We start from the raw sequence: 23,597 nt of genomic DNA, 5'->3' as shown, positions 1-23,597 counted from the left end.
CGTTGCACTGTCTGTGTGAGACGGAGTCTTGGAGGTGGACAGAGGCGTTTATAAGCACACACCTGTGGCCGAGGGAATAAATTTACCACTGAACTCACTGCAGAAATTCTCTTCAACTTCTACCAAACTCCCCAAAAAAAGTTTCTTTGAGGAGGTAAAAAAAAATCAATTTCCAAAATATTTCTCTCTGACTTGGTGTGGATTAGAAATAAGAAGCAGGATAAATAAAAACTGTCAAGTGAAAGTACATCAAAACTTTTGTGAACTGCAGTACTTGTACTGTAAGAGTACTGAGTAACTGTAGTCTGTTACATTCCACCACTGATATCACTAAACAATATTCTAATCCTATAACTTTCTATTAGAGTAATACAGGAAAATAAAAATGAAATACAATTATACATTTTCGATGAACTCATTTTAAAGGACTATTACAGAGACTTTACATTCGGACTCAGATCCGTCTTTGTCTCGGCTTCAGTCGGAAGTGTTCGTGCGTTGTCGGACTCAGCCGGCGTGCCAGAGGGCAGTGCGAGCGCAGCGGCTCTCAGCGCCTGAGACGAGCACCATTCATCTGACCGAGGGCACACCTGGTCGGACCGAGGAGAGCAGTTTAGCCACCGAAGCAGCTCCACACAGGTGAGTTTCTACCTGGATTTCTACCTCCGCTCTTCTCTCGTCAACTTTTGCACACGTTGATCCTCTTTTTTTTTAGGAGAAAAAAAAAATCCTCAGAGACCAGAAAGTTGCAACTTTTACGCATTTAAGCCGCAAACATTTTAAACCTGGCAACTTTTGTTTATTTGACGTTTTGCGCGTAAATAACTTAAAGAAAAGTCTCTGGGTTTTGAAAAAGATCGAGAAAAGACAGTTTGAAGTTTTGTGTGTCGGGAGGCTGACTTTTATTTTCCGTCTACCTGTCAGCAGCACCCGGGTTAATCACTTGAGGAATGTGGTGCCATTAGGACGGGAGCCGAGAGCTGAAAGTTCATATCAACTTCAACTTTTAAGTTCATTTTCACCAGCTTGGCGTGTGAGGAGGGACTTATCAAGAAGGGATCATGGCCACAGGCGGATTTAAGTCAAACGCTACCACAGACTTTTTGGAGGAATGGAAGGCAAAACGGGAGAAAATGAGAGCCAAAATGCTGGGGGACATTGCCGCAGCGACCGGTGCTCCCCTGGGCTCCGGTAACACAAACAGCACCAGCAACAACAGCCGCCACAGTGCTCCGCCGGGCACCGACCTCACCAACAACGGAAACCCGGACCGAAGCGCCTCCTCTGGGAACTGCCTCCCCTCCTCCTACTCGGTGACTCGGTCCTCCTCCGGCTCTGCTCTGAAGAGACCCGAGGAGGAAACGCACCACCCTGCTCACCCTCCTGCGCCCGCGGCCACCCCGGTGAGCAACCTGAAGAAGGCCCCGCCTCAGACGGAGAAGGCTCAGTGCGCTTCCACGGACTCCAGCCCCATGGCTTTCAATGACAGCGACAAGGAAACTCCATCACCCAGCAAGGGCAAGGAGAAGAAGAGCAGTGGTCCCAGCGCCAGGAAGGGGAAAGGACAGATAGAGAAGAGGAAGCTGAGGGAAAAGAGGAGATCAACAGGTGTTGTCAGCATACCATCCAATGAGGTGAGTCAGCCCAGCTCCTGTTTAATGTGATGTGATGGCATTTTAAGCGAATCCCCTGCAGGGAGAGCGCATCTTCTCTTGGCTTTCGCCTCCACAGGAAAGTCAGAGGTCAGTTTCAGTACAGAGCAGATTCACCTAATGCTGTTCAGGGTTTTGAGTCAGGGCTCATTCACCCTGCTGCCACACTGTGGGACAATATGGAGGCCCATGCTGGGATGGAGAAGCCTGTCAGAACTAATGCAAAGAGCCGGTGAGGAGTTTTCTACCTCTGCTGCATGTAAAGTCTGAACACAGAGTCAAGAGTTATGACCAGGGTATGTGCTGAGAGGGGGCAAAGTGCAGTTAAAAAAATAATGTTACCACTGCAAAGAAACAGATATATATATATACATTTTTTTATTATTATTGATTAAATTTTCAATCATTTTTGATTAATGAATAAGATGTTTAGTCTTTATATTGTCACAAAAACAGGACAAAAGAACATCATAAATGTCCAGAGCCCATTGTGACGTCTTCAGGTTGCTTGTTTTGTCCAAACAGTGGTCTACAATCCAAATATTTTTATTTTATAACAAAGAAACCGAGAAAACAGAGAAAAACAGCAAATCCTCACACCTAGGAGGCTAAAACGAGTAAATCTTTGACTTTTTTCCTAATTACCAATCAAATATCAATATGTTCTGATGTAGAGCAGAATTAGCAGGCATGCACCTGAATAGATGTGGTCACAGATAACTGTGGTCTGTGATCAGCATGGCTGCAACACCACCACCAGTGTGCATTCGTTTAAAGTTAAGTAAACTGAGCAACCAAAGACTGGTCCTTTTGTCCGGTTCCTCTGCAGTGGGCCAACTTTCTATTAAATACCAAACTGTGTAAACGCAGAAGGAGCTGAAGAGGTCAGGTCAGTGGTTATCGCACAGAGTGGCAGGTTGTTTGTGAAGGGCTTCCTTTAGTTTGTTATTGTTGTGTTTCAGTGTCGTAGTTGATACGGATGTCTGTTTCTCCATTGTAACTTTATACCTTACATGTTCTCTGGCTGTTTTTCTTTCTAACATCTCGGACCCGTGTTGGAAGAGTGCTCTCACACACGTATTACCCCTCGTAGCTCTGAGTGTGTGTGTGTTGCAGATCCATAAATAATTCAAATCAAACAACGGCACTTGTTTTCCCCAAAGTGTCCAAATTCCTCCCATACATGTGTCTGGTTTAATCGACCCTGTGTGGCAATAGAAATGAAAGCAGCTCTTAGATGTTGGGGAGAAAAGGAGAGGGAGGGGGGCTAGAGGCTGGCGGTGGAGGGGGATGTGTGTGTGTGTGTGCGTGTGTGTGTGTGTGCGCGCGCGCTGGAAGGCGTTGTTGGGGCGTTCATTGTTATTGAATTTAAATCATGTCAGGCTCTTGCCTAATTCCTGTGGTTCAGACACATGCAGGAACTCTGATACGAAGCCGTGCCAGCCAAGTGCTGTGATTATGTGCACCCGCACTCACTTTCAAAAGCACTCAAATTATACAAAAAATGTGGGAATACGTTGTTTTTTTCCCATTAATGTGATGGTAGTGTGATGCCTTCAGAAGTGGTCCATAACCACCCTGTTTCCCGTATCCCCCGCTCTTATTTGATAGCCACCCGGAGCTCGGTGGCCTCGGGGCAGCACAACTTGGAGTTTGACCAGTTCGTCGGTTGGCGCTCCACATCCTGTTATTAGGTGCTCAGCAGTGCTAAGCAAAGCTGTTTGAAAACTGGTCACAAGCCAGGCTGTAATGCGGGGCTTCAGCACTCCGGGCTGTGCCAGATACGTTAGATCGGGCCCATAGGCCGCTGATTATGTAGTAAAGTGGGCGAATGCACTATTACACGGGGGGGAGGAGAGGTGGGAGGGAATCTGATGAAGTGGTGAGCTGGTTTGTGTGAGCGAGGCACAGAGAAGGAACTGGAAGTCTCTGCTCAGTACAGTTTGTAGAAATGCCCCCACACTCAGGGCATTATCTGTGACAAACACGTTAGCATACCTGTTTGTATCCTGGGTGTGATCAGGAGCCTGTGGACATTTCTACAACTGGGATCAGCCCTCGGAATGGTTTTAAGAAACCTGAATCTGCCAGAACACAATCATGTGTATCATGATATTATTAACCAGGTTTCTTTATTTTTCAAATGATCAAATCCAGGATAAGACTCATAATTAGGTGCATGTGAACACAGATTTCTGTCCATAAATAAGTTGGTTGTTGCAGCACTTTGATGCTTTGATTGTCCTCTGGGTGTCACGCTCCCAGAGGTCAGCGAGGTCATGTAGTTAGTAGCTGCTGTGATCTTTCATAACCTCGGTTTGGCAGCTTCGCCTCAATGCTGCAAATGCCTCAACGGGAAAGTGAAAGTCTCAGTGTTTTCGTATTTTGGCTGTGAATTCTGTTGGAGGACTACGTGGTATCTAACATCACTCAGTCACTCTCCTCTGCAAGCTGTTTATTTTTAATGATAGTTCTGTTTGTTTATTTTTTTCCCTCTCTTTTGTTTTTGAAATTCAGAGCTAAGAAAAGCTGATTCACACTCTATCAGTTAATTTGACGATTGATGGCTTCTTGTGATATTTTCAAAATAAAGGTGTTTTTCTGAAGGACTTTGACATTTACCCTTTGACAACAAGTAAAGTTTATCATTCTGTCACACAGAGGCTCTGGCTTCGGGGCCACTTGACCCCTTTGACCTCTGGGCCTGTGCCCACTTGGCCCCTGCAGTAGTAACTACATATATTTCATTTACAATGCTATAAATCTGAAAAAAAAAAAAAAACAGGAAGTACTCACATTTCAAAAAGCTGAAACCAGCAGATGTTTGGTATTAAATGATAAATATGTTAAAATGGTTCCGACCCTTGAGACAGAAGCTGGTGCTGTGAAAAACAGCTTCGTGCTTTTATTGAATGAATGTGATGTTTATTCTTCCTCCCGTTGCCGACGTGTGATCTGTGACCGATGACTCGTCGAGCCCCGAGATACTTCACTGTTTTGACAACACCTCACACTTTATCATTTTAAACTAGCCGACAGTAGCCGCTAACACTAATCCCACTTTTATAATGGAAGCTTTATTTCTCGGATCTCATGGCCTGAGATCCTGCGAGCCTCGGAAATCGTAGGAAAACGTAAAACATTCCGAAGCTGGCAGTGCAGCAGAAATGCTGTATATTCCTTTTGTCAGATTTTTCTCTTTCTCCTCCTGTTGCATACATAAAGGATCAAACTATGCAAATGAAGACTCCCTCACACAAGCTCCCTTTGTGACTTGAATATGAGTGGACAGGTGTGAATAGAGATTATCTCCCTGCTCGTTCTGTGCAGAATAATAGCCGTTGAGTGGGATTTCAGAGCATCTGGGGAACCCAATCTTCTGCCTGTTGAGGCTTATAATGGCCTGATAAAAGCTCCGTGCTTTACTGGAGAAAAGACACTTTTGCCCTGCATCAATCAATACAGCCTCCAGCGTTCCAGGAAGGTGTCTCCTTTCTCTCGCCCCGCTCGCTGCTTCAGACTGGAGGGCATTGTTGTTGATGCTGACCTTTGACCTGCTCACAACATGCTTATGCAACACAGGAATGTGGAAGTGAGGTTCAGATTCTGTCATCTGAAAATGTTTTGGGTTGTGATGTTAGCGTGTTCCCCGTTGGTCACGCCGTACGCGGCCTGCTGGTGATTCATGTCGCTCATTGTGCCGCGCTTTACGACCTTGGTGAGTTACGAGGCTGCAGGTCAGACACTCCGGCCCGGGCAGTGTGAACTCTGCCTCACGCGGATGGTTGGATCTGCCCCGCAGAGGCTTCTGCTGCTGGGGAGTGTGGAGCCCGCTCACCCCCTCCCCAAACACAGCTATTTGTCTGCAGCGTCACTGAAGAGGTCAACGGGTTGAACATGCGATACTGTGCCGAGCGCTCAGGCAGTTCACACTCTGTTGATAGGAGAACATGGCAGACAGGAGGGTCCTTGTTTAAACTGATCCTTTGCGACTCCAGGTGGTTGTTAATTATGTTTTATGTTTTAGAATATATCTTAACCTCTTCGACACCACTGTCCAAAAGACAGTTACACTGAAAACTGATATCTAACAATAGCATTGTAAATAAATATTCTAATATATATCTGCTAGATTAAAGCTTAATTTTGATTTGGAAATTTTACATACACGTTGCCCTGTTTCAGGCCAAAGTATCTAAATGTGTGTGTACAGCAATCTGTCTCATATCAAACAAGTCTCTATGCATCATTGAGTTTTGGCGTCGACTCTTCCATCTGCCCTTTTAAAAACTGACTGCAGTGACATTAATCAGCAAATGCCTTAAATTCAGACGCCCCTGCCTTGTTTATGCCCACAATTGTTTCTGCTCCATTTTGTTCTGTGGTGAAGTTTAGTGAAGGGTGAAGTTGTATGTTTGGATGCTGAGAGCAGAGTTTGGGGGACATTAAATCCACTTCTACCCCAAAGCAGTTTGAAATTTGAAGCAACAAAGTGAAAGTAGAAATTAAAGTCACATTTTCAGGTTCTCCTAAAATAAAGCTGGAAATCTGTCTCATAGCAACTCATGAGCTTTATGAATCACTGTGCTCCGAAATCCTGCAGACGTTTGTTAATCACAGGCTCTTAATTCATGGCCGTGCAAAAGAATGCAAGAATGTTAATTTACATGGGGTGGAGTGTGTTTCACTTGCTGTTGAAACCTTCTCCAAACAAGGTCACATCATCATCACAGTAAATACCACAGGGATTTTATCATGGACTTAGGTAAGCAAGGAGCTATTTAGGCAGGGTTTTTTGTTTCCTTCTTTTCACTTGTTGGTTGAACAACAGGAATGCTAAACTCTTTAATTAAAACATGTGTTTCTCAAAGTGAAGTTTCCCAAGCCAGAAGCACCAGCAGCGTTCCCAAGAACATTGTGTTTGGTTCACTCATTGGAATGAACTCGGGATTGTTTACGACGGCCGCTGTCACTGGAAATTTTTCAGAGGGGTGACTAATAGAAATAAAGTCCCAGAAGAGCTGTTCTGAGAAATTTGAGGGAATTCCAAAGGAGGAGGAAAGAGGGGAAGAAAGAGGAAGTGCTGCTCGTCTGCTTCTGCGATGAAGTCGTTACCAGCCTGGCCTCTTTCCATCGGGACACCTGGGGGTCTCTCAGCACCTCATAAAACACACAGCACCCTCGTAATGGGCCACGGCACGTGGTTCTGTTCAGTTTGTAGGGTTGTTACGTAAACTTCAGTTCCCATTAAAGTGACCCCTGACTAGGAGTCGTTACGCTGTCAGACGGCATCAGATCACCTGATTAGAGCTAAAGAGGCTGTGAGAAGCAAATATCAGCATCTAGAAAGTTGGCATGCAGGCCCTGTCAGATCTGAGGTCTCATTTGCTTATTATTTGGTTGTGTATTTTCTTATTTACCTAACAACTTTGCAAATTTTGGACAGTTTGATTTGTTGTTAGGCAAAATTTTACATTACATTACATCGTGATCTGAATCTAAATCTGCATAACCGCTGGCAGAATACACCGGGTTGTCTTGGTGTCAGTGGTATTGAATGAGCTTCTGTGTTGCAGCACCACTGGTCCTTTCAGTTTGATATTTACTGTTCGAGTTCTGTTATTTGCCCACAAAGATCAAAGTCTTTTTTTTTTATCTAGGTCACTGCTCTTTAGTTATGTCTGTTCAGGAACTTTGTGGAGCAGACTGTAGATTATTACTGAGGAACAGTGTGTGTGTCCCCCTCACACACACCCCGACCCCCCACGGCACAGCATGCACAGGAACGCACAATCATGCAAAACCTGCACAGTCCCCGAGCACCAGCGTCGAATGAACCCATCTCAAGAATAAGTGAGCCTGAGCCTGCGTGTTCGCCTGCAGCCTGACTTTCTCTCTCCTGCTCTCTGATCTCAGGGAGTTCTGTCCCAAAACTCTGGTCAACTGAGGGTAATACAGTCAACTTCAGGCTGGATGATCATGGAAACTCAGCTGCTTGTTAAGGCCGTTTCCTGACAGAGAAGCATCTGTGCTCTGACGTTACTCACTTCCCCGCCACTGCCTGAATGACACAATTGCTGCGTTTCTGGCTAATCTTTAACTCCCGAGTGTGTGTATACCCACGACACACACACACACGTTTGGCACCAGTGAAACTGTTATTGTATGGGTGACAACTTAAAATTCAGAAAAAAGGTCCTAAGTGGAGCAGAAATGATTGATCCTGTGGAATTTGCAGCCGTCGGCCTCGCTGAATAAACTGGTCAAACCCAGTGTGCAGCGTCACCCATGTAAATATTTAACCAAATCCACTTTGACTGTTTTCTCCGCAGGCGCAAAACATTGTCAGAGTGAATCGCCTCGTCCTTGTCTGACCCTGAATTCAGGCAAAGTCAAACCACCTTCGCTCTGTAATTTTACACCTTTTTATTTAAGTTCATTTGCACATTTTTCAGAGGCTCTGTCATAATTCTCCCTCTTGTTATTTCCCTCCTCATTAACAGCATTCACGCTGAGAACATTAACGCGATCTGGTGTGTGTTGCGGTAACTGACGGGCAGTTTATACAAATTTACTGTCTGGGATTTTTAATCCTAATAGTTTGTGGAGGCCTGCAGAGATAAGCGATAATCGGTTTCATGCTTCCGCTTTTTGGAAATAAGTCTCCTCCTGTTGTGCGGTTGTTGGGGAACTTTCTGTCCTTAGCTGCCGGGCGTCTTGCTGGTTTGACAGCACACAGACACACACACACAAACACACTCAGCAGGGAGGCGGTTAAGTAAGAGAGTCGTGGATTAGAGGAGTGGGTGAGAGTATGTTGAGATATTGTGTGCGTAGCCTCTTTGTTGGACATTCCTGTGTGTTTGCTGACGACTGTGGGGAATTTGTGAGTCAGCTCTAATCAGGCCACTCTGCATGATTAGGCATTTGGGAGCTTGTCTATTTGTATCCATTAAAGTAGAGTCACTTACAGACCCCAGTGTCCCTTTTCCCACTCTCCTCTATTTTAGATTCTGGTACAGATCTGGGGACACCTGTCTCCCGTCCCTTCTGAATGCTGCATTATAGATTATTTTGAGCTTACCATATGTTTAAGATTTTCTTTGGTTTTATTTTGTTTTGAAGTCACTGCATCTGCTACATCTGCAGACTATTGAAATTAATCATCAGTGTCACATCAGGAATTCAGTTACAAGATCTATCACTCCTCAATAAAAGAAAACAAAGAACTGCTGCTGTTGCTTTATGGCATTTAAAATTTTGAAAATATGATCTTTGACTATTGTGTCCCAGCTAAACCGGTCAGTGTATTTTATTTCAATGTTGATTTTTTCCAGCTGGGAATTTAGATGCAACCACACTCACCTCTACTGGATTTAAGACCAGTTAGAGTCATTGTCCCAGTAGGTTTAGTCCCAGTCTGAACCATCTGTCTCAAACATTTTGACTATTAAGCATCGTTCGATAAAAACCAGACCGGTTCTGTCTGAGCTCCGACCTGAGATTTCCTGTTTGATGCAGTCGCAGCTCTGCTCACTCTGCCGTTTTCTTGCATGAGGGACAATAAGCCTCAGTTATATTTGTATGAGTGAATGCACATTAACAGACTGATTCTGTCTGCAGTCCATCAGGTTTCACGCACTGCTTCTGTGTGTTATGTCACCATGGATTTAACTCAAACTGTGTCCTGATAAGCATCCCTGTTATCAGACAAGCTGGTTTTACACATGTAACCCAACCTGCGCTTTGAGGAGCGATGAACAAACACAATTTCCTCCCGTTTCAGCTCAGAGGGAAAGTGAGGGACTCAGACGGAGGAATGTTGGCTTCGCGGGATGATGTTTTTGAGTCTCGCCACTGTTTTGTTTGGCGATTTTACCTCTCATTTCTTACCACGGGCTTAATTTTCACAAACACAAAGTGAGCTGCAAAAAAAACAAAACAAAAGAAAAAACACCACACGTTTCAATGCCGAGCTTCAGTGGTGCTCTTGGCACATGTGTTACCCTTTAATGAAAACAAATAGGATTTATTAGAACAAGATATATGAGGATTTATGTGGTAATTTAGGCCGAAGTGAAAATATTTTCAACACCAGCGGATTGATTTAATTTTCCACTTTAGACAGACTTGCCTGAATATTTCATAGATATGGAGGATTTTTTCCCCCCATGGCTGTTTGAAAAATTGCACATAGGCCACAGAAAGTCGTACATCAAAAGGACACAGTATTGAAAACACAGCTCAGTGAGGCAGCCCAGGAATGCAGCTGAACCCCTGAAATCGAATAAATATGTGGCTCTAAACTGCCAAACGCACGAAGCCTTGATCTTTAAGCCTTTCTTCCCAACAAAGGAGCCTGAAACCTGCTGCAGTCGTGAGAAGGGCCTACCTGTTGTCGAGCTCATTCCTTGAAGCTCGAGTGTCTCTCTGTTTGTGCATGTACTCACACAAATGTGTGTGTGTGTGTCTGTGTGTTGTGTTGTGTTGCACACAATGCTGGAGGGAGCGATCTTACGCTGTGCCACCCACAAAGTGCCTCCCTTGTTTTCTCATTCTGGCTCTGTCTTGCTGGACTGGGGAAATTACTTGTGGCACTCTGTTTTGAGGCTCTGTTGTGCAGAACATGTGCATTCATTTCCTTCTGTGATACCACCTGTGCAGTTTTCACCATGTGGACAACACACAACGAACAAGGGAACAAAACAAAAGACATTTAAAGTGTGTATCTGGGCCATAAATGGTATTTAAGAGGCGAAGCTCCTGTTCATCTAGTTCATTAACTGATCTCAAAATGAAATGCCATTCTAATCTGTTGTACTCAGCAAGATGGAAGTAATCACATCCTACCTTTGCTTTGCTGTAATTAATCAAAACAGCAAATGATAATGTCAGGAAAAACAGAGAAGCACATTAGTTAGAATAAGTAATTTCTGTCATTTAGAAACATTTTTTTTTTTAAAGCATCGGAAACTGAAAAATCAAAGCTGTGGAAGCGTTGAGCAGACAGAGGGGATGCTGGACATAAACTCTAGGAAGTTCTGAAAGCACCTGTGTTTTCATATGCATTTTATAGCATTACATCATTTATATGGAGCAAAACCTGACAACCGTTAAATTCATGGGGAAGTCTGGGGGTAATAGATCCTGTTAAAGTATTTCCATTGCCAGCACCTGTGCTGGAACCTGCTGTTCGAGCTCCGTCCAGTTCAGTCCAGTTCCCTACATTTATGACGTAGGGACCAGTGTATAAGTGAACGTGATTTCAGACTCATCTTATCACTGAACTATATAAACAGTGTCATCATGACGCCATGAGACTGACCTCTCACATCGAGATATGAACACGCAGAGCAAACGCTGTTCTTTAGCAACATGCAGACAAATACAACAACAACAACCAGTTGCCAAGTTGTCAGTCTTGACATTGCTGGAAGGCACACCCTGTTGGTGGACGCTCACACACGTACAGTGCAAACACTGTCAGGACAATGGTGTGTTTTTCATCGCTGTGACTCTGTACGTCGGCACGCTGTAATTCAAATGAAACAATGACAGAGAGATAATATAGAGACTGGAGGACGTGTGACGTGCGTTCACATCCATGACAACGACCTTAAACACACACACAGATCGATCAAGTTTTCAATTGAAAGCCAGCTGAATGTATCTGCCCAGGTCTGACCTAAAACCAGCTGATTACAAGCAGAGCATCAGGAGGGAAGATGCAGAGTGTCTGCTCATGTTTGTGGGTTAGATGTTGTTCAGACTATTGTCGGCCAATTTTTAGAACTTTTCTTTTGAAGTTGTGAAAACTTTGTCAGATGTTCTGACACAGCAAACTCGTCCCGCCGTGTCAGGGTGACGGGTGTTAGACCTGTCCGGCAACAAACAAACGAGATCCGTGTCCCTTCTCGGCCTCTCCGCCTTCTTCGGATCACAGAGCACGGATCATTAGAGGTTCACTGTGTTTTTGAGAAAGCCTCGTCTGACTCGTTAACCTTTCCTGTGTTTGCTTTTCGCACTGCTTCAGATGTTGTTGTTGTTGTAGGTTGACACCACCTGATCTGTGGGTGTTAGCCTACAACAACAACACATCACCTTCATAATCAGGTCATCAGTGGTTATTGTCCCAGAAAGACATGGCGGCTGACAAACAGACTGATAATAAATAATATATCTTGTTTGTCTGCTTTTCTTTTTCAGAGTAAAACGTGTTGTCACTGTCAGATAGCTCTCTGTTATACAAGCTTTCTCTCTGCTGTTACACTAATGGCTCCTGACTCCAATAAATTATTTTAAGATGCTTGTCATGATCAGAAAGAAAGATCAAGAGAGCAGAAACTGGACACTTGGAGTTGTGTTTCTTCTGATCTCTGACCTGCACACATCGACCCCACCATCACCACTTCTTCGTCTGATTAGTTGTCGTGATGATTTGAAGACTCATAGATACTGAAGTGTTTGAAAAAGGAGAAAAATTCCAGCTTTTACCTTTTAAGGATCTGTATTTAAACTGCTTTACAAACTATCAGCAAATCTGCCTTGGCTTCCCGGTGCATTCTCAGTAATTGAAAAGAGGTGACACAAACACGAGGAGCTCGCAGGTTTGCAGCGTATCAGACGGGAACAACTTTTTTTTTTTTCGTTCAGTGATGTGCAGACAGAGCATGTAATTTTCTCCATGTTTGTCTCCTCGGGGGTCTGATCACTCAGCCCTTTTAATTTTGCATGTTCCACTGTCTGCACTGTGAACCGCCCACTGAGCTGATCACAGCAATGGAATATTCCAGACCCCAGGGCGACGTTTTGGGGATTTTTATACACTTTTTATTTGTTCTCTGAGTCTGTGTGCGTGTGCCGTTTTTCTAATTTCTCTTATCACTTCATACAAAAATGTTGCATAATTGATGTTTCCACTAATTGCTTTATTTTTTTTTTTTTTAAACTTGTTGCTGTGTGGCCATAAAAGCTGTGTCCAAATCTGCGAGTGAAAGTTGAATGGACAGATGTGGAGGCGTTTCAGTCACGCCTTCGTGTTTTTAGCGTAGCAGTGTCTCGTAGCCCTCTCTCCTCAGTGGGTATTAACCTTTGCCTGTGGCGCTGACGGCCTCTTAAAAGATTCATAGCCAATGAAACTTCTCAGTTCAGCGTGACAGATTGGATTTTCATCACAAGCCACCCTCAGTTGATTGTATGCTTTGCTTTTTACCGTACGTCATGAATCCCTCAGCTCTGTGTTTGTATTTTCGTCGTGTTCCTCTTTCTCTGTATTTCATCTCTCCTCTGGTTCAAGGCCTGTGGACACATATAGTTTTATTTTCCTTTTTGCATTTGCTCTCCGCTTCTCCAGCTCTAATAAAAATCCTGGCGTCCTCAGCTATCTCCTCAAACAGCTCATTAGTGAATCGGTCCTCGAGCCTGCATGCATCCAGTCATTTGTTTGCATCCAAAGATTTCAGGCTGAAAGCTCATAAGTAAACATGAGGTATAGCTACATGTGTGGCCTGTGTGCCTTCTCCTCTCTCTTTCTCCTCATCTTTTTTTCCTCCGTCCTCTCCTTTTTCGCCGTCGGTCGGTCCAGTAGGCAAATGCGGAGCTGTCCAGGGCACAATGAATGGGCCAGTGTCACCACCTGTGTCTGTCCACAGCACTGGATTTATCTTCCTCACGTCAGCCTGAAAGGTCACACAATCACGTGCAAACTGTCGTCGGGCCGCCATTATCTAGAGGACGGAGAGAGAGTGTCGCGTGTCCTCCTGGGAATTCTTTTGAGATGTTACCATAAGCGTAAACAGGTTTCTTCTGGAGAGCGACAATTTCATGACCGTCACAATGGACAACATATAATAGACACAGTGAGTGTTCACATCCAAATTCACCTTCTTTATCATTAGGTGGAGCTAAAGAACGAAGCATCACATGGAGGAGGCAGCACAGGCTGGGCCTTTACAGTCTCTGTGTGATTATTTTGACTCAGAGTGACTGAATTTTTAGTGACTTTTTCAACAAAACTCTGTTGGACACTGTGAAGACGTGACCAGTTTGTGGGTAAAGTAAAAGAGGTATTAGGTTTTGGTAGCCTGAAAAGGAAAGGCGACCTGTGAAGAAAAGTTATAGGGAAACAAAGCCGCTACCTCCTTAGTTACAAGGAAGTTTGTCTGTGGAGAGAGAGCGTACAGCTCAGTGCAGCATTAAATAATGCCTTTTTGCGGATAACTATTATATGACTAACACACTAGATCCTTATCCGTGACTCTAAAAGGACAAACAGTGGTTTTACCGTAAGAAGTAAACAGCCTCAAAATTCAGTGAATCGGTTCCTGTTGACTGGGACAAAGCACACGTCTCATGTGAAATTGAATTTCTTATTCGCGGTGCTGTTTGTCTCACAGTTGCATGGTCTTGGCAGGAGCACTATTTACATACTCCATGCTTTTGTACTGTGAACCAGTTTTTCATTTCCCAACTCATGTACTTGTGTCATATCTCGTGCTCGTCTTGGGTCGTGGCAGTCGGGTGTAGAGGCGAAGCGGGTTTGAATTTTGGGCTGATTCAAAGTCTGCGTGGTGAACAGGCTGTAATGTTTCCCAGCCTGTGCTGTGAGCTGCTGGTGCTGCTGGTGCTGCTGCTGCTGCTGGTGGGGAGTTCAGGCTGCGCTTAGCCTGACTCACGGTCTGGTTTGGTGTCTGCCAGCGGACCAACACAATGGCCTCTGTACACAATGGTCCTGCTTCTCTCTCAGTGGAATGCAAAACATGCTTTAACAGTTTCCGATACTGTATATCTGAGTATTGTGTTACACGGCAAGGTGCACTCAGCCACACAACCCCAACGTCCAAACAAACAGAACAGCTATGATCCACTGTTCTATCGTTATTAAGAATAATGGCACAGAGTTGAATATTATAGTGGTTTATTTGGAAACTATTGGAATAACCAGTCAGCTGGTATTAAAGTTGTAAAGTTTAGTTGCTTTTGCACATTTTCATATAATTAAATAGGCATCACTTCCTGATAAAGCACCCATTAGAGATTATAAGTTGTAGCTAATGACTTTATTAGTGGTTAATAAATCCTTTCAGACTGTCAACACTGTTTGCCCGGATCAGCTCTGAGGCTGGTGTTTATCATCCTCGTCACAGGACACTTCATTTGTCTTTTTAGCTCTTTAGTTTATCAGGCTGCTTCAATAGACCGTTTGACCTCTGACCCTCTGGAAAATGCCTTCAACCATCTTGAGTTATGGCTCACGACTGAACAAGGAAAGAAAAGTGTCCTGAATTTTTTTTTTGCCATTATCAAAACTAAAATGTCACAACTTCCTGTGTAACAGATCTTATTAAAATATCATTCATTTGAAGTTTCTTCAAACAGGAAGTGTAAACGTGAGCGAGCAGAGCTTCAGAACTCGGTGCCTGGAAGTCGAGCTCCTCTGGGACCTGTGGCACATTCAGGACCATTAGCGTCATTATTGTGGCGGCACAGTCTGGAGAAACAACGGAGGCTTATCCTCCTGTTCTCTCCATCTCTGTCAGGGATGCTGCTGCCTGCTGCAAAAAAATTCTGAGAAAATCACGACGGCCTCGGCGGAGAATGATTTACGATCGGGATCGATTTGCCCGTGGACATCAGTTACGTAATGTTACAGTACATGTGCCGTTATGCAACTTGCACAGGAGCCATGCTGATGCACCTCTGCCAGTCACTTTCATCAGAGAGATGATTTTGGATTTTCAAATGTGAGTCACTAGCTGTGTTATTTAAAGTCTGGATTATTATTTCCAGCAGGAATCGGAGACGTTGATGGACGCGTGAGCTTGGTGCCTGAGCGTTGGTCCAGGACCTGCTGCGTGCCGTTCTGGAGCGAGGTGCTTTCCATTAATCTGGCTGTGTTTTCCAGCCGGTGTCCTCATTTGCATGCAAAGCTCTTCCTCTCTCTCTCTTTCTCTCTCTCTCTCTCTCTCTCTCGCTTCAGGCTTACAATTCTCTCCTCGAGTGACGCTTCAGAGAACAGATAAAGAGCTTTAGTCTTGAAAAATTAAGAGGGTACAATCAGCTGTCTGTGGTTGTATATTATGTGGCAGGCGTCGTAACCGAATATCTGTGTTGTGTCACTAAGGAGGCATTGGCTTTCACTTTTTCAAACCAGAGTGTGAAAGTTCTTTGCGCCGGGTAACAAGGCATAACGATGCAGCAGCTTTATAACATCGAAAGTAAGCGTCCAGGATAGATAAAAGGAAATTTGGCTCTTTCACAATCTGTTTTTGCAATTAAGTTTAGGCTCAACGAGCTCGGGTTTGGCCTCAAGACATGCCTGAGTGCACATTCTTTTGCTTTGCACTCTTTGTCTTCATCCCTTTCTCTTCCTCCCTGCATATTTTCCCCCCCATGCCCTGATGAGTGGTTGGGCTTCTTCCAAGGATATCCATTATCGAAATACTGAACTAATTCCCCCCCCCACTCAATCTCCTGCTTTCCTTCTTTTCCCTCTACCTCCTCCTCCTCTCACATGCTCACCAAATCCAGCCCTGTTCCTTTTTTTTTTCCCCTCTTTATTCTGCTAAGCAAGATAAGCCTCAGCAGGGCGCAGGGTCGTGGAAGACTGTGGATTGATGGCAGCCATTTCTGTCCAGTGCCGGAGAGAAGCAGTTCATTTGTCCAGACCCGCGGTATAATTTTCCCAGAGTCTCACGAGGAGAGCCGGCGTTCTCATGAATAACAAACAGAGCTTTGCTCAGGGGAGGGAGTTCACACTGGCTCTCTCCCTCTCTGCTTCCTCACCTTAGACCTTCAGGCTGCTTCTGAAAGCCCCACAGAGTTTATTGCAAATTTCTGGGTGATCCTCTGCGGGCCGGACTTAAGCAAAGGCAGCGGCGTGGTGAGCATGCAGTAAATCTGCCTGCTACAGCAGAGCAACAAACACAACAGAGATGATTCTTGCTAGGGGGCAGTGTAGATGAGTCCTGATTTATGATTCTCACAGGAGTGACATGATAAGCGGATGTTGCATACACAAACCTTTATTTAAAAGACGATTATCCCCCTGCCGCTGTCATCACACACCTGTATGCTCCAAAGCAGAGCGCTGCTGGCTGCTGTCCGAAGTCCACGGTTACATTTGTCATTCATATCATCTTTGTGTTCCCGTGTCCAGGATAAAGGAGGCTCTAGAGCTTGAATAGCCCTCGGCAAACCAGGTAGCTTTCCTAATCTGACACCCTCACAGACTTTTTGGGGAGAAAAAAAGGTGAAAAACTGGTAAATACCCGCTGACATGCAGGCACGCGGAGGGTGGCAGGCAGCGATAACTATCCACATCCTCTCTCTTATTTGTATGTAAATACAAGGATTCAGCGACGCGTTGAATCATTCATTTAGAGAGAACTGGAAGGGAATGGAAAAGGGAATTTTTGTTGTTGCTCTGGGCCTGTCCACTGACTTTGTCTGCGCTGTTGCACCGGGTGGGGTGGAGTGGTGAGGAATGCACTAATCATGCAGCCGTGCTGCCCTGCCCCTGCCAGCTGCCTCGCCTTTTGTCTGCACTTGGAAACCAAAACAAAAAAGCTGCCCGGGCTTCGACGCGTTCTCTCTTTCTATACGGCGCACGGTGACGTGAAGAGAGAAGGAGTCTGTGGGAGTGGGAAATGTTTGTTGTCTTGGTCTTCCAGGAAGAGCCGAAGCCCCCTGCCAACCCCCCAACTTCCCATTCCTGTCTTCTTCTCTTGCTATGACGGGAATGTTTGTGACACAATCAGCAATCCAGGCCGGACTGTACCACAGAGAACAATAGGTTGCATTCACAGTGTCTTCTCTCCACTTTATCTCGGCCTCCGAACTCATCACCTGTCCTAAATTTTGTGAAACATCTTCAGATAACGTCGTCGTTTCTAACGTTTAGGTTCAGTTAGGACATTAATAACTTTCCTCCTGCAAACAGAAGCAGGGTATTTTGTAAGTCCTCTGTGTTTACTTAAAAAAAAGTACTTTAAGAGATAATAAAGTCCACAGCTAAACTCAGCCAAAAACCTTCCACACAGGAGCTGCATGCTTTACATAGCAGAGAGATTTATTCAGAGCAGAAGCATAAAACTTATTGTTTCCTAGAGCATGCTGTGCTCTGTGTTCCTGCTGTAAAACTATACTGCGGCTCTGGTGTTCTGATGTAATATTGAAACCAGTCGCATTTTTACAAAAATAAATCTTGGACTGCTCATGGTTTGATGGTTTGGCCAGAAGCTCGGTACATTTTTCATTAGGCTTATGTTATTTCCCTCCAGTGTATTTTTCAGATTATTTTCCATTTGGAAATCAGTGATTGACAGCAAAGAGCAGACAGCAGAGTTTCTGAGAGAGTTTCTGAATTCCTCGCTCAAGGCACAGTCATCAAATTGAATTACAGCTTTTTTCCCTTTTTTTGTGCAATAAGTTAATTATATTTGTTTCGCAATTTTTTTTTTTCATGACAAAGTGAATCAACCTCTGATGAATTTTACATATTCATTCTTATCACTGGCTCTTCTAATTTTCCAGTATGTTGTGAAGGTTTCTGGGGGGTTTTTGTTGTTCACAGAGGGTTTGATGGAATTAGACATTAAAGCCACGATCTGCCGTTCATCTTTAAACAGAGGTGCAAACAGTTCTGCCAAAATTCAAAGTACAGACCTGTCACTCCCACGTTGAATGACTGTTCACAGACTAATAGAAGGTGACAACAAGTGTTTTAATGCTGTTAAAGATTTGTTAACGTCAGCCCTGTGTGTGATAACACAGGAATATAATTGAACCTTATTTTTCTTCCTTTTGGTCTGTCTTTTTTGTTTTTGGAAGATGAGGATCTTCTCTGTCACTACAGCTAAACTTCTGTCGACAGCACATGTGCAGAATAGCGATTCTCCGTCTCTCTCTACCCAAAATTTATACCTGTTGTGCTTTCATAAGAGCTTTTTCTGAGTCAGATAACAACTCCTATCGGTCAAACAACCAATTATCGCTGCCATCAAAGAGTTACTGCGCTCTCCTCCCTCACTTTCTTCTTCTAGTTTTCCTCCCATCATGCTTCACATCTACCAGACAAACCTCGCCGCCGAAAATAATTCAGTCAAAGTGTCGAGGGGATAAGGAGATGTCGTGTTTGGAGAAAACACCAGTCAAAACACAAAAGCCCTCAGATTGTTCCAAATGTCAAACTGACAGCGTCTGCGCCGCTCGCATGATGATCAAAGCTCCATGTGTCACATGCTGCTCTGGGTCCAGTTCCCTGTCCTCCCTGTCCTCAGACCGCGAAGAAGATGTTTTATATTACAGCTCGGAAAGTGTCGGGTATTCAGTTTTGCCTCGGCCCTGATTGGATGCACTGAGGGGATTAAAAGTTCTGCTGTTCCTAAGAAAGATTCCGATTATTCCTGAATTTTTGGAGTGAAACTGTGTTTAGCATCTGTGTCTTGACCATTTAGAAAGTGCTGGAGGTGAAGATATAATTTTAATAATCTGCTGGCTGCACAAATGTTTGAGTCGTTTAACTCAGTTGTTATAATTTCTAACAGCTCTGGTGGATGATCAGCAGCTCGTTTGTTTTTCCTCTCAGTTTATCTCCTCTTTTCCTGTTAGCTGAATATTTTCTTTGGTGTCTTTGGCACAAAACTGACCTTATTTTCTTTATTTTCTTGCGACAGGCAGCACAATAATATATGTTGTGCTGCTGCCATCAAAGCAGCTGGGAGGTCAGACGACGTAAGAAATAGCTGAAAACTTTATTTCCAGATTCATCCCTGGGGTCTAATTAAAAATAATCCATTTGTTTTATTATCTTGGCCGAGTAATTTTAACACTGAAAGCAAATAAGCAGCCAGTTTACAGCAGTGGGTCCATTGGACAGGGAAGGGTTAACGGGTATTTAACGGGAGTTCTGTAACACTCACATGTTGGTGCAAATGTTTGTCTTTCCTCTTCCCTGCAGAGCTTGCCATCATGGCCTGTTACAGGACCAATTTAATCTGTTTTTTACTGCTTCTATAAATACACGGAGCCAATCACAGAGTATAATTATGTAATACAGAATGCAGCCACACGAAACACAAGGAGCAAAGTACAAGAGGCAGAATAGCATGTTAGAGAAACAAAACCCTGTGTTACCTACCAAACTTTCCCCAGTTTATCCAGCGTCATAAACTTTAGACCAAAAACGTCTCCAAAGACAACATCGTTAGCAAAAAATGGTCAAACCTTTGGGCAGGCCGACTCCAAGTGGGATTTCCCTGCTGGGTTTGGCTGGTGTGCAGTGGGTCCTGCAGGAGAGGAATTAAAAAGACAGTAAACTATTACTGTTCTAATTATAGCTCTAACCTTTACCCTGTTATCTCAGAATACATTGTAGTGTATTCGAGGTTTACTTTGATTACGTGCTTTGCTGCGTGTGAACGCACATTATCAGATCGCTTTTACTTGGAACTTTGTGTAAACAATTCATCTGGAGTCTTCATTTGAAAGTAATTCATTTCAAATTCCTGAAGCCATTTGATTTATTTTCGCATCCACTGATTCATTCGCTTGTTTTTGTAGCACTCCTGCTGGGATATGTAGTCGACTTAAACCCAGACTCGAGGCTTGTTTCAGTTTTTACAGTCCGAATTCCATTTTGTCCGCTGGGAAATCCATTTAACCACTGTTTTATGGTTGAAATTGCAGCGCTGATTGCTCCGGAGAGTTTGCCTTGAGGAGAGCAGATGGTAGCTCGTAGTTCTCTCTCAGTGTGTTCTTTGCCCTTAAGGGATGAGGAAAGAGGACAAAGTCACCCTGCATGGGAAAACAGACCCCTGCCCCAAAAAGATAAGGGCCCGTTTTGACCCCATTAATGCCGGGAAGGATGTAATCGGTGTGGTGAGAGGGCCGCTGGCATGCAGCAGCAGCAGCAAGAGGCAAATCTTTGTTACCTCCAGTGGAAATTACATAACATAATCACAGGCTGCAGCTTCACACACAAACACGCACACACACACACATAATGTAGGCTTCCCCATCTAGCCTCTTCTGCCTTTATCAAAGCCCCCCACTCATTGTTGAAGATCTTCCAGTAACTCTGTGCCACATGTTTATTTTGGGCAGGAAGTTTTTTTTTTTTGCTGTGTCCAAGTTCCTGAACTTCATATGGATTTAAAGCAGGTTTCGAGTTTACAAAATTGAAATTTACTGAGAGATGTCAGTGTTCAAATGAAAGTCACTAAATTTTTATGCAACAGGAAGAGCTACTGCTGGACAAACTTAAAATAAATTGTGGGGAATGGTGAGAGCGCTCCAGGAAACATCTGAGAGAGCAAAAGAATAAAGAACAAACTTTGGAATAACATTTAGGCTTCTCCCTTTTATGTTTAAATGATCGTAGTTTTCCAAAACATCTGTGCACATGTTGCATTTTCTGTTTGTATAAAACTGGAAAATCGATTAGTTCCTTCATACTGAGCTGTTCTTCTTTGTTTGCTTGTTTGTTTGGTTTTTTTTTTTTTGGTCTTAAGTTTAAAATAAATAAAAACAGAAATGTGTGCAGGTGCAGGAGTTTTTATCAACCTGCATTTAGTTCTAGAATCCAACTGGCTGTCAGGTCAAGTCAGTTTTATTCATCTAGCCCCAAACTACAAATCACAAATTTGTTTAGAAGGAGTTTACAAACTGTGCAGGACACAAGAGCCTCCTTACTTAGACCCTCAAAACCTCAGAAAGAGAAACAGAGGGTTCCCTGTTCCAGGGCACAGACATGTAATCGATGTTGTGTTTATGGAGCAGACAGAAATAACAAAGGCAAAGTTACAGAACGACAATATGAGCTAAACAAAGTGCAGAAACCTATAAGAAGAACACGGATCAGAGCAGAGCAGCTTCCAGGTTCTGCCAAGCACTGATAGGACCTGGACCACAAAACCACCCCCCTCTGTACCACAGAGACCTGGAAAGAGAGAGAGAGAGAGAGATGCTAAGAAAGGATTAAGTAGATAATAGCAGACAGTGTGTTATGTAACAACAGTCACGAAGCCAACCCTTTGGAAGTCAATCCTAAAAACTGCAAAAACAGTATACCACGAAGAACAATACGCACTGTACATAATCTGTTAGTATGTAGTTTGGAGTTTAGACAGATTTTTTAATGGACCCCATCTGCGCTGCCTCAGGGGCCGATTTTATCAGCCATTCAATCCCCCATAACTAACAGGAGAGCATCAGAACACAGCGAGCAGACAACCAGTTAAGAAGAGGAGCGAACGTGTTTGTCTTGTGCTTATATGCAAAGTTGGTTAAATGCCAGTCTTGGCAAAGCATCCTTTGTTTGTCCTGAGCCTGAGGGTATGGCATGCAGAGCAAGCCCACCAGAGCACAGGCGGAGCAACTCACTTTCATCGTCTGCGCTGCGTCTTTGTTGTCTCGTGTTTTGATACGTGTCTGTCGAAGGAAGATAAGACTGTACCTGCCAGTGACATGAGACTGGTGTCTAAGTCTTTTTATTGTGAGGCCTTGCAGATACTGTCTCTTCACTTATTGAACACGGGTTCTGTTCAGGGACCAGCAGTCTGTCTTGTCATATTAATCTCACACTGTGTGTTCCTCTCTGTACAAACTCAGCACCGCAGTATCGTCTCGGTTTGGATCCCCTGGCCTAGAAGCCAAGTCCTTTATTTTTTTTTTACTCTACGTACACGGACATCTGCAACGGGATAGAAAGCCTGGATTGGCCGGAGCGGTCAGCGGCCACACAGGTTTAATCATTCCACCAGATGTAATTTCCATGTTCGGCAGCTGCACAGGGGCGAAAAGAGGTTATTTCCCTAAGTGTCTGCTACTCATCTCTGCTGGCGAGAGGAGCCGACTCTGGAGAGAATGTGGTGGAACTTGCCAAAGCAAACCCACAGAAACTTGATGAGAGTCCCACTGCCGTGGCTCTGGGGATCAACTCGCAGTTCATTCAAATTCCTCTGATATTGGAACCTTGCTCGCCGCTAACTGCTTGGCCGTTTTTCAGACCGATTACTCCTTCCTTCAGAGCTACGGGCTCGCGCTCGCATGCACCGTCGCTACTGTGGCTTCATTCTCATATTGATTCATATAGAAAAAACAAACTTTAGCCACTCTCCCTGGTTCTTACTTCTCATTTCTTTTTTTCTAGGTTTTCTCCTGCAAACGATTACTCCTCACTCACGGAAATACAGTCACAGTCATGTGGCTCCGTGTGCTGGTTATTGAGCTGTCAGAGCTTATTCTGCTGGTTCACTGAGACATGAACTCAAGTAACCTTGTTCTTCCTCAGCTTTCTTCACTGATCTTTCTGATGTAAATGAGAACGAGGTTTTCTTTATCACGTAAGGGAAGAAAAAAGTTAATGTAATGAGATTCTGAGGAGAGAGAAAGTATTAGTTCGAATCAAGTGAAAGTACAGAAGTACCTCTGGCAACATGTGCTTGTGAGTATCAAAAGTGAAGGTACTCATGATGGAAAATGTGTATTTTTAGACAGTTCACACTGTGCACAACATTCATCTGTGACTTTAAACTTTAAACCACTCTACACCTTCTTTAAATGCTTTACTTTACTCTGTTTTTTTTCTATATATGTTAAACGAGGTCAAGCCGTTCTACCGTTTCCCCAATATGCTCGAGTCAGACTCCACCATATGGCACCTGCGTCCAGCCCGTGTAGACACCACCCTTTTTTTTTTTTTACAAGCAGGGTAAATCAGCCGAGTCTTTGTGAAGAGTCTGTAATTGTCTTGGTTTACAAAGGGAAGACAGACATGCACAAGTGCAAACAATGCATACTTCTGGTCTTAAATGGTACCAAATGGCTTGGTAATGTGTTGATGAAGTGATGTAATCGCTCGTCTTGTGGCTTCGCAACATGTGTGCGGACGCTGAGAGAGGCATCCCTCTTCAGCATCTTTTTTCACCGCTCATGCCATTCATG

General features: G+C 44.0%; 1 protein-coding gene across 2 annotated transcripts in view; it reads left to right on the top strand.

Annotated features, from left to right (window-relative positions):
• The first annotated feature begins 538 nt into the window (after positions 1-538).
• The window catches only part of pawr (PRKC, apoptosis, WT1, regulator), a 51,863-nt gene continuing 28,804 nt past the window's right edge, over positions 539-23,597 (top strand). Inside the window, exons 1-2 of one of the 2 annotated variants that reach the window (XM_041030081.1) lie at positions 539-639; positions 928-1,634. In XM_041030081.1, the coding sequence (XP_040886015.1) occupies positions 1,062-1,634 (573 nt within the window). In that variant the 5' untranslated portion in view covers positions 539-639; positions 928-1,061. Of the gene's footprint in view, positions 640-924; positions 1,635-23,597 lie in introns of both variants that reach the window. The other variant, XM_041030082.1, reaches the window with a different exon arrangement.

This window comes from Toxotes jaculatrix, chromosome 22 (genome assembly GCF_017976425.1).
Source record: "Toxotes jaculatrix isolate fToxJac2 chromosome 22, fToxJac2.pri, whole genome shotgun sequence".
NCBI classification, from domain to species: domain Eukaryota; kingdom Metazoa; phylum Chordata; class Actinopteri; family Toxotidae; genus Toxotes; species Toxotes jaculatrix.
The sequence above is the reverse complement of the archived record's forward strand: the minus strand, read 5'-3'. Positions and strand labels throughout refer to the sequence as shown.